This window comes from Oncorhynchus mykiss, chromosome 4 (assembly GCF_057628025.1).
Source record: "Oncorhynchus mykiss isolate SJ-2025 chromosome 4, ASM5762802v1, whole genome shotgun sequence".
Taxonomy (NCBI): Eukaryota; Metazoa; Chordata; class Actinopteri; order Salmoniformes; family Salmonidae; genus Oncorhynchus; species Oncorhynchus mykiss.
Genome location: NC_143025.1, coordinates 88885102 through 88897395, shown reverse-complemented (window position 1 = coordinate 88897395; position 12294 = coordinate 88885102). Strand labels below are relative to the sequence as shown.

Sequence of the window (12294 nt, the reverse complement as noted above, 5' to 3'; positions counted from 1 at the left end):
GGTTAACCCATGCAAACTAGAAGCAGAGACACTTGGCAACGCTCCGCCCTGACAGAACAGCTGACGACGTCATTGTCATCCATCTGGCCTCGGAGCTAGGGAAGATCGGCGATGTTACACGGCGCCGTAGATCGCCACGCTGACTGGAGACGAAAAAACAATCACGCTAATGACACAGATTACAATCTCTGGGGTTTTGGTTTTGTTCTCTCCCCCCCCCCCCAAAAAAAAAAGAACAGACGGAGGGGACGGAAAATCAACTCCAGCTGGAGAGAGATCATATTGGTGAGCGAAAGGGGAGATAGACGAGGGGAGTTCGACTTCATCTATGAATGACTCAATTCAACTTCAGAATAAATAAATCACTGTCTATTGATGAGTAGGAGTCAAAGTGTATTTATTCAGTACCGTCATTGATCACAGATCACCTTGTTTTTGTGTCATTACCATTTGCATTTATCCCTCCCTGCCCAACGACTAAAGACTAAATATAGTGTGTCAGCACCCACCAATCATCTCTTTTGAAGACCTAGTATAGACCACATTATTTCGTTTTTGGGCTATTTTCCCACCACTGGCATTTGCCCCATGCCCAGCCAATAAGATGTCTGCCAGCCATGTTACCCAACAGACGGGAGGAACACGTAGCCGGTCACCAAAGACCTAGACCTACTAAACAGTACAGTTTAGCCATCAAACACTACCTCACCACGGAATGCACTACCTCACCATGAAAAGAACCACTGAACGCCCTACCTACCTCACTACGCAACACCCTACCTCACTACGCAACACCCTACCTCACTACGCAACACACTACACAACACCCTACCTCACACCCTAACCTCACTACGCAACACACTACACCCTACCTCACACCCTAACCTCACTACCTCACTACGCAACACACTACACAACACCCTACCTCACACCCTAACCTCACACCCTAACCTCACTATGCAACACCCTACCTGACTACGCAACACCCTACCTGACTACGCAACACCCTACCTGACTACGCAACACCCTACCTGACTACGCAACACCATACCTCACACCTTAACCTCACTACGCAACACACTACCTCACTACGCAACACACTACCTCACTACGCAACACACTACCTCACTAACCAACACACTACCTCACTAACCAACACACTACCTCACTACGCAACACACTACCTCACTACGCAACACACTACACAACACACTACACACTATGCAACACACTACGCAACACACTACCTCACTACGCAACACACTACCTCACTACGCAACACCATACCTCACACCCTACGCAACACCGTAACCTCACACCCTACGGAACACAATAAACACTACAGAACACCCTACCTCACTACGGAACACCCTACTGAACACAAACACTACAGAAAACACTACCTCACTACAGAACACACTACCTCACTACAGAACACACTGTCTCACTACGGAACACCCTGTCTCACTACGGAACACCCTGTCTCACTACGGAACACCCTGTCTCACTACGGAACACCCTGTCTCACTACGGAACACCCTGTCTCACTACGGAACACCCTGTCTCACTACGGAACACCCTACTGAACACAAACACTACAGAAAACACTACCTCACTACAGAACACACTACCTCACTACAGAACACACTACCTCACTACAGAACACACTACCTCACTACGGAACACCCTGTCTCACTACGGAACACCCTGTGTCACTACGGAACACCCTGTCTCACTACGGAACACCCTGTCTCACTACAGAACACACTACCTCACTACAGAACACACTACAGAACACACTACCTCACTACAGAACACACTACCTCACTACAGAACACACTACCTCACTACAGAACACACTACCTCACTACAGAACACACTTGCTCACTACAGAACACACTAGCTCACTACGGAACAAGACCAACCATGAGAGAATGGAGGAGGAGTTCCTGTTACGATGACTTCACGCCACGGAGGTGCCTGTGTGTTTGTGTCTATAGGGCAACAATAGAGATAGAGCTATACAGAGCTAGGACCAGAAGTGACGGAGTGCTATTGTTGTACAGGGGTCAGAATGCTGTAACACTGGAAGCACCCTGGCTGTTCCCATGCTTTCAGCTCAACAAGAGACCTTTCCACATGCCACAAACAAGTGCTTTTGGTTTTCTCCATGCATCCATTTTCCCTCACTCAAGCCCATTGCCCACTCATCCCCTCCCCCTCCAAGAGGTAGTCTCTCTACAACGAGGTACAGGATAATCAGAGCAACCAGCGATACCTGTGTCCCCCTAGTGGAGAGAGATCTACACTACATGACCAAAAGTATGTGGACACCTGCTCGTCGAACATCTCGTTCCAAAATTATGGGCATTAATATGGAGTTGGTCCCCCCCTTTGCTGCTATAACAGCCTCCACTCTTCTGGGAAGGCTTTCCACTACTGTATGCTGTAGCGTTAAGATTTCCCCTCACTGGAACTAAGGGGCCCAAACCATGAAAAACAGCCCCAGACCATTATTCCAACTCCACCAAACTTTACAGTTGGCACTATGCATTGGGGCGGGTCGCGTTCCCCTGGCATTTGCCAAACTCACACTGACAGATGGTGAAGCGTGATTCATCACTCCAGAGAACGCGTTTCCACTGCTCCAGAGTCCAATGGCGGCGAGCTTTACACCACTCCAGACGACACTTGGCATTGCGCATGGTGATCTTAGGCTCGTGCGCGGCTGCTCGGCCATGGAAAGCCATTTCATGAAGCTCCCGACAAATAGTTTTTTGTGCTGACGTTGCGTCCAGAGGCAGTTTTTGAATTCAGTAGTGAGTGTTGCAACCGAGGACAGACGATTTGTACCTCCTTCAGCACTCGACAGGCCCCGCTCTGTGAGCTTGTGTGGCCTACCACTTCGCGGCTGAGGCGTTGTTGCTCCTAGACATTCCCACTCCACAACAACGGGTGGCATCCTATGACGGTGCCACGTTGAAAGTCACTGACCTCTTCAGTTCAGGCCATTCTACTGACAATGTTTGTCTACAGAGATTGAATGGCTGTGCGCTTGATTTTATACACCTGTCATCAACAGGTGTGGCTGAAATAGCTGAATCCACTAATTTGAAGGAGTGTCCACATACTTTGTGTATATATATATATATATATAGTGTAGCTTCGTTTTTTCCAAACGTCAAGGCCACTATTCATAAAGCGTCCCTGTCTAGGATCAGTTTGGGGGGGGGGGGTGGCGGCTGATCCAGCAGTCCTACTGATCTAGGATCAGTTTAGGGGGGGGGGGGGGCTGATCCAGCAGTCCTACAGATCTAGGATCAGTTTAGGGGGGGGGGGGGCTGATCCAGCAGTCCTACTGATCTAGGATCAGTTTAGGGGGGGGGGGGGGGGGGCTGATCCAGCAGTCCTACTCTGAGATGCATTATAATCACAGGCCAGCCGCACTGTTTCTGTGGACGTCTCTCACTCTGATGACCATGTGGTCGCTTGACAGTAGATGAGTGACCCTTGAGTCCATCCTACTCTGCACCCTACTGCACTCACCTCCAGCAGGTCGATCATGCGAGTCATCTGGGAGTAGATGAGGACGCGGTGTCCCTGAGTCTTCAGGCGACACAGCAGCAGATCCAGAGTGTGCAGCTTCCCACTGTCCGTGATCAGGGTCTCCTTGTCTGAAACACAGAGGGCAGAAGGCCTACATGTTGAGCATCTTAAATCCACTTGTAGGATCAGAAATAACACATTTGCTTTTGGGAACAGCAAGATTCCTTTTGTTCTAAGGTCTTGTTGATTTGAACCAGTAACTGTGATTGTTTTGGAGGATGTTTGGCCACATGTTCCAGGACATCGACGTCATAACTTGAAAGCTATTGATGAGCTTAAATCTGAAAAAGCAACCAGTGCTATCGCATCCACAGAGGACACAGTGCTATCGCATCCACAGAGGACACAGTGCTATCGCATCCACAGAGGACACAGTGCTATCGCATCCACAGAGGACACAGTGCTATCGCATCCACAGAGGACACAGTGCTATCGCATCCACAGAGGACACAGTGCTATCGCATCCACAGAGGACACAGTGCTATCGTATCGTATGGGGAAGTGAAGGAGGGAGGCAGACAGACAGACAGGCAGACAGACAGGGAGCTGTGGCTGAGACAGATAGTAGATACAGTCTGGCTCAGTAGGGCTGGTAACAGTCGTGACATGGCAGTCTGTACCAGATAAGCCTCTTCACCAGGCCTCCAAGACAAACACCTGTAATAGGCTTTGGGGTCAGAGGAAGAGGGAGAGACACAGGGGGAGAAAGAGAGGGGGAGACAGGCGGAGAGAGACACAGGATGGAAGGAGTGAGATGAAAGAGAGATCACCCAGACCCAACAGACCAGGGTACTGCCCCACCCAGAACCAACAGACCAGGGTACTGCCCCACCCAGAACCAACAGACCAGGGTACTGCCCCACCCAGACCCGACAGACCAGGGTACTGCCCCACCCAGACCCAACAGACCAGGGTACTGCCCAGACCAGGGTACTGCCCAGACCCAACAGACCAGGGTACTGCCCAAACCCAACAGACCAGGATACTGCGCAGACCAGGGTACAGAACCGCCCAGACCCAACAGACCAGGGTACAGAACCACCCAGACCCAACATACCAGGATACACCCCAGACCAGGGTACTCACCAGACCCAACAGACCAGGGTACAGAACCACCGAGACCCAACAGACCAGGGTACAGAACCGCCCAGACCCGACATACCAGGATACACCCCAGACCAGGGTACTCACCAGACCCAACAGACCAGGGTACTGCCCAGAACCAACAGACCATGGTACTGCCCAGAACCAACAGACCAGGGTACTGCCCAGAACCAACAGACCAGGGTACTGCCCAGACCCAACATACCAGGGTACTGCCCAGACCCAACAGACCAGGGTACGGCCCAGACCCAACAGACCAGGGTACTGCCCAGAACAAACAGACCAGGGTACTGTCCAGAACCAACAGACCAGGGTACTGCCCAGAACCAACAGACCAGGGTACTGCCCAGAACCAACAGACCAGGGTACTGCCCAAAACCAACAGACCAGGGTACTGCCCAAAACCAACAGACCAGGGTACTGCCCAGAACCAACAGACCAGGGTACTGCCCAGAACCAACAGACCAGGGTACTGCCCAGAACCAACAGACCAGGGTACTGCCCAAAACCAACAGACCAGGGTACTGCCCAGAACCAACAGACCAGGGTACTGCCCAGACCCATTCTACTTTAGCAAACAAACATTTCCATTACCTTCACTAAAACACAGTCGGGAGCTTTTGCAACTTTGTTAATTAAGGAAGAAGAGTGAAACAATTTGCTGCCCAAAAGAGGGAGTTGTTTTTTGTCTGCTGTGTTTGACCTTTACATTGTATTCAACCAACAGAGTAACACTTGAACTTTTCACCACAGAAGCATTTCTACCAGCCACTTTGGCTAAACCCCCAGAGGCCTCAGCCTCACCAAACACAGAGCTGTATACGGACGTGTTATTTTAAAACTACCCACTTCTGAAAAGGAGGGAGTGATTCAAATAAAACGGGATTGACTTGTTGTTGTTGTTGTTGAAATGACAGAGGACGATGGTTGTCTACCTCCTTCCAAAACAACACAAATAGCTTGATATTAAAAATATATGGGTTTTTTTTTTCAGCATAATGCAACATGGCTGGTTAGCAAATTGGGAACAAAGAAAGAAAGTGAGGCCACAAAATAATAATAACGTGGAAGAGGATTTAAAGGGTTAGTTCAGGTTACTTCCTCGTATGGCTGCTATCAGAGAACATACACTACAGTACAAATGGGATAGGCCGTACACACACTGATGTCACGTTACTATGGATACCAAATGTACCAACAAAGCATTGTGATCTGCCCTCTTCATTACCTCCTCACCCCCATATCCAACCCTCTCCATTACCTCCTCATTACCCTATCCATTACCTCAGTACCCTATCCAACCCTCTCCATTACCTCCCACTACCCTATCCATGGCCTTCTCACTACCCTCTCCATTACCTCCCCACTACCCTCTCCATTACCTCCCCACTACCCTATCCATTACCTCCCCACTACCCTCTCCATTACCCCCTCACTACCCTATCCAACTCTTCATTACCTCCCCACTACCCTATCCATTACCTCCCCACTACCCTATCCATTACCTCCCCACTACCCTATCCATTACCTCCCCACTACCCTATCCATTACCTCCCCACTACCCTATCCATTACCTCCCCACTACCCTATCCATTACCTCCCCACTACCCTATCCATTACCTCCCCACTACCCTATCCATTACCTCCCCACTACCGTATCCAACCCTCTCCATTACCTCCTCACTACCCTATCCAACCCTCCTCATTAGAGTACCTACACAGCTATATCGGTCAGGTAATACAGGACTAGTAAAGTTTGATTTCCTCATTTTTTTAAATGTTGTATTATTATTTAGACTTTTCCACTGGGTGCTGTGTCCCCCTCAGCACGCGTACCCTTCAAATACGCCCACTGATGCGTATCAAAGTAGTATAGTGGAGGTAAACGCTGTATCAATTCATAAGGCTGATGGAACAGATCACAATGTTGAAAAACATTTATTTCTTCACATTTCAGGCGCAGCAACGTGAACACGGCAGGAGGCCTTACGCGTCAATGATCCAAAATGCTAATTTACAGGGAAAAGTTGTTTCATGGTCAAATATGGAGATAGGTGTTAGAAAATTTAGAAAGAGGGGAGATCTAAAGATGAAATAACTAGCGTGGGATGCTAATATGACTAAGATTAGCCTTGCCTTAGCCTTGCCTTTGGCTGCCGGACAACGAAATAAAAGTTGAAAGAAAACAAAAGAAAGAATATCAATTCAGTTGCCTTCTGTTTGGCAAACTACACCTCCTGTACTACAGAAACACTGTTAACTGTTAACACATGCAGGTGAAGAACACTGCCGTGCTTCTTCACCTGCATTGCTTGCTGTTTGGGGTTTTAGGCTGGGTTTCTGTACAGCACTTTGAGATATCAGCTGATGTACGAAGGGCTATATAAAATAAATTTGATTGATTGATTGACTGCTAACCCAACAACAGTACTAGGTGCCTGTACTACAGAAACACTGCTAACCCAACAACAGTACTAGGTGCCTGTACTACAGAAACACTGCTAACCCAACAACAGTACTAGGTGCCTGTACTACAGAAACACTGCTAACCCAACAGTACTAGGTGCCTGTACTACAGAAACACTGCTAACCCAACAGTACTAGGTGCCTGTACTACAGAAACACTGTTAACCCAACAACAGTACTAGGTGCCTGTACTACAGAAACACTGCTAACCCAACAACAGTACTAGGTGCCTGTACTACAGAAACACTGCTAACCCAACAACAGTACTAGGTGCCTGTACTACAGAAACACTGCTAACCCAACAACAGTACTAGGTGCCTGTACTACAGAAACACTGCTAACCCAACAGTACTAGGTGCCTGTACTACAGAAACACTGCTAACCCAACAGTACTAGGTGCCTGTACTACAGAAACACTGTTAACCCAACAACAGTACTAGGTGCCTGTACTACAGAAACACTGTTAACCCAACAACAGTACTAGGTGCCTGTACTACAGAAACACTGCTAACCCAACAACAGTACTAGGTGCCTGTACTACAGAAACACTGTTAACCCAACAACAGTACTAGGTGCCTGTACTACAGAAACACTGCTAACCCAACAACAGTACTAGGTGCCTGTACTACAGAAACACTGCTAACCCAACAACAGTACTAGGTGCCTGTACTACAGAAACACTGCTAACCCAACAACAGTACTAGGTGCCTGTACTACAGAAACACTGCTAACCCAACAACAGTACTAGGTGACTGTACTATAGAAACACTGCTAACCCAACAACAGTGCCTGTACTACAGAAACACTGTTAACCCAACAACAGTACTAGGTGCCTGTACTACAGAAACACTGCTAACCCAACAACAGTACTAGGTGCCTGTACTACAGAAACACTGTTAACCCAACAACAGTACTAGGTGCCTGTACTACATAAATACTGTTAACCCAACAACAGTACTAGGTGCCTGTACTACAGAAACACTGCTAACCCAACAACAGTACTAGGTGCCTGTACTCCATAAACACTGTTAACCCAACAACAGTACTAGGTGCCTGTACTACAGAAACACTGCTAACCCAACAACAGTACTAGGTGACTGTACTACAGAAACACTGCTAACCCAACAACAGTACTAGGTGACTGTAGTACAGAAACACTGTTAACCCAACAACAGTACTAGGTGCCTGTACTACAGAAACACTGTTAACCCAACAACAGTGCTAGGTGCCTGTACTACAGAAACACTGCTAACCCAACAACAGTACTAGGTGCCTGTACTACAGAAACACTGCTAACCCAACAACAGTACTAGGTGACTGTACTACAGAAACACTGCTAACCCAACAACAGTACTAGGTGCCTGTACTACAGAAACACTGCTAACCCAACAACAGTACTAGGTGCCTGTACTACAGAAACACTGCTAACCCAACAACAGTACTAGGTGCCTGTACTACAGAAACACTGCTAACCCAACAACAGTACTAGGTGACTGTAGTACAGAAACACTGTTAACCCAACAACAGTACTAGGTGCCTGTACTACAGAAACACTGTTAACCCAACAACAGTGCTAGGTGCACTAGTCCTACTATTAGCCAACCTGCACAGTACAGCTTGGGTTGGCCTGACTGTTTATAGACCGATATGGGATTGATCATTTTAGGTCATTCAGTGTGTCACCGTTTTTCACACAGGGCACCTTTCCGTTGCAGTGCAGGCCATTTTGGAGTATACTTCTCTAGAAACCAGACAGGAAAAGGGGGGGGGGGGGGGGGGGCGAGAGAGAGAGAGAGAGAGAGAGGAGACAGTCTAATTATGGCCCTGGCTCTCTGAATAAGACAGTTGTCTGTTCTACTCTGTGTTTAGTGGGCAATACACCACAGTGGTCTGGTCTCACCACAGTGGTCTGGTCTCACCACAGTGGTCTGGTCTCACCACAGAGCAGAGAGGAACAGAACAGATATTTGATACATTAGGATCCCCCATTAGCCGACAACTACTCTTACTGGAGTCCCACACATAACAACAAAGTAATTACGGTCACATAGGGAGAGGAGAAGAACGGAGCGGAACATGACGGAGCGGAACAGGAAAGAGCGGAACAGGAAAGAGCGGAACAGGACAGAGCGGAACAGGACGGAGCGGAACAGGACGGAGCGGAACAGGACGGAGCATTACAGAGTGGAACGGAACAGGACGGAGCGGAACAGGACAGAGCGGAACATGACGGAGCATTACAGAGTGGAACGGAACAGGACGGAGCGGAACAGGACAGAGCGGAACAGGACAGAGCGGAACATGACGGAGCATTACAGAGTGGAACGGAACAGGACGGAGCGGAACAGGACAGAGCGGAACAGGACAGAGCGGAACAGGACGGAGCGGAACAGGACAGAGCGGAACAGGACAGAGCGGAACATGACGGAGCGGAACAGGACGGAGCATTACAGAGTGGAACGGAACAGGACGGAGCGGAACAGGACAGAGCGGAACAGGACAGAGCGGAACATGACGGAGCATTACAGAGTGGAACGGAACAGGACGGAGCGGAACAGGACAGAGCGGAACAGGACAGAGCGGAACATGACGGAGCATTACAGAGTGGAACGGAACAGGACGGAGCGGAACAGGACAGAGCGGAACAGGACAGAGCGGAACAGGACGGAGCGGAACAGGACGGAGCATTACAGAGTGGAACGGAACAGGACGGAGCGGAACAGGACAGAGCGGAACAGGACAGAGCGGAACATGACGGAGCATTACAGAGTGGAATGGAACAGGACGGAGCGGAACAGGACGGAGCGGAACAGGACAGAGCGGAACAGGACAGAGCATTACAGAGTGGAACGGAACAGGACGGAGCGGAACAGAGCGCAGCAGAACGTAGCGGAACAGAGCAGAACGTAGCGGAGCAGAGCGGAATGGAACAGCGAAGCCTGTCCTTAAGATATATTACACACAGGCAGGTCTTTGTCAAGTCCAACTCTGGTGAAGAGACAGAGAGAGAGACCTACACTTTGTGTTTTCCCTCCAGATCCCAAATCCAGACCCAGTGGGCCAGACAGGCATAATGTGGGTAAGGTCGCCCCCTGTAGGCCTGATGAGGAGCAAATGGGGGGTTCAGGGGTGGCCAAACCTAGCTGAGCTGGCCTCCCGCTGGATTCTGTTTCAACCATTTTCCAAAACACCTGGTTTTACTAATACCCTGCCCAGGACCTGGATAAGCCAGCGTGTAGGATGGAACTAAAGTTAGCATCAAGTACAGGCCTCCAGCCAGTCAGACAGTAAACAATGATGTAGCTAACAGCGCTAGGCTAGCTGCCTGACCGTGTTGTTTCTACCTCTCTCTCGGTGTGTGTGTGTGCGTGTGTGTCTCTCTCTCTCAGAAGGCCAGGGAGGTTTCCTGTCTTTTTAGTGGAGAGCGGAGATTCTTGAAGGGACAGGAAGACAATACTGTTTCCCACAGCCCTCACAGACAGACAGAAAGACACACACATACACACACACACACTTGCCTCCTAGCTTACAGCGCAGGCTCCCACAATAAACAGAAGCTATAGTGAGAGACCAGTCATTTAGGAAGCATTGTTCCTCCTAACGCACCGTGACAGACGCCACACAGACAACAACAGGGTGTTTTAGCCAGGTCCTCGTTAGGAACGTTGCACAGAAATGTTTATTTCTGGTGCTTTCCAGCATCAGCTGTGGGGACAATTTTGAATCGCCCTTTAGGGTCACATGACTCTGTTTATAAATGAATAATAAATACTGAAGCCTCGCCGTCCATGTCCCTCAACAGGTAAGAGTACACAGTGATAGACAGTACAAAGACGTGACCTTTGACACCAGGCCTAATGTTCACCAAACAAGTCTTTCATTTTATGATCAAAACTATTTCATCAAATCATCATCAACAACTCAAGCCACTGGCGTCTTTGTTTTGTCCAACCGAACGCTACATGACTACATTTATTGACCGATACTGGTAAGTGGCTCACGTCATGCTCAAACAAACATTCATCATAGCAATCATTAGTTCTAAAAAGGTGTGGGGCAGGGAGAGAGGTGAGACAGGGGGAGAGGTGAGAGAGAGAGAGCTGGGAGAGAGGTGAGACAGGGGGAGAGAGGTGAGACAGGGGGAGAGGTGAGAGAGAGAGAGCTGGGAGAGAGGTGAGACAGGGGGAGAGAGGTGAGACAGGGAGAGAGGTGAGAGAGAGAGAGCTGGGAGAGAGGTGAGACAGGGAGAGAGGTGAGACAGGGAGAGAGGTGAGACAGGGAGAGAGGTGAGAGAGAGAGCTGGGAGAGACGTGAGACAGGGGAAGAGAGGTGAGACAGGGAGAGAGGTGAGACAGGGGGAGAGGTGAGAGAGAGAGCTGGGAGAGAGGTGAGACAGGGGGAGAGAGGTGAGAGAGAGAGCTGGGAGAGAGGTGAGACAGGGGGAGAGAGGTGAGACAGGGAGAGAGGTGAGACAGGGAGAGAGGTGAGACAGGGAGAGAGGTGAGAGAGAGAGCTGGGAGAGAGGTGAGACAGGGGGAGAGAGGTGAGACAGGGGGAGAGAGGTGAGACAGGGAGAGAGGTGAGACAGGGAGAGAGGTGAGACAGGGAGAGAGGTGAGACAGGGAGAGAGGTGAGAGAGAGAGGTGAGACAGGGGGAGAGAGGTGAGAGAGAGCTGGGAGAGAGGTGAGACAGGGGGAGAGAGGTGAGACTGGGAGAGAGGTGAGACAGGGGGAGAGAGGTGAGACAGGGAGAGAGGTGAGACAGGGAGAGAGGTGAGACAGGGAGAGAGGTGAGAGAGAGAGCTGGGAGAGGTGAGACAGGGAGAGAGGTGAGACAGGGAGAGAGGTGAGACAGGGAGAGAGGTGAGACAGGGGGAGAGGTGAGAGAGAGAGCTGGGAGAGAGGTGAGACAGGGGGAGAGAGGTGAGAGAGAGAGCTGGGAGAGAGGTGAGACAGGGAGAGAGGTGAGACAGGGAGAGAGGTGAGACAGGGAGAGAGGTGAGAGAGAGAGCTGGGAGAGAGGTGAGACAGGGGGAGAGGTGAGAGAGAGCTGGGAGAGAGGTGAGACAGGGGGAGAGGTGAGAGAGAGAGCTGGGAGAGAGAGAGACAGGGGGAGAG

General features: G+C 49.9%; 1 protein-coding gene across 4 annotated transcripts in view; it reads right to left on the bottom strand.

Annotated features, from left to right (window-relative positions):
• ino80 (INO80 complex ATPase subunit) overlaps positions 1-12294 on the bottom strand; it is a 94034-nt gene that overhangs the window by 24758 nt on the left and 56982 nt on the right. For all 4 annotated transcript variants that reach the window (XM_090233238.1, XM_090233239.1, XM_090233237.1 and 1 more), the window contains exon 27: positions 3547-3674. In XM_090233238.1, coding sequence (XP_090089364.1) covers positions 3547-3674 — 128 coding nt within the window. The remainder of the gene's footprint in view (positions 1-3546; positions 3675-12294) is intronic.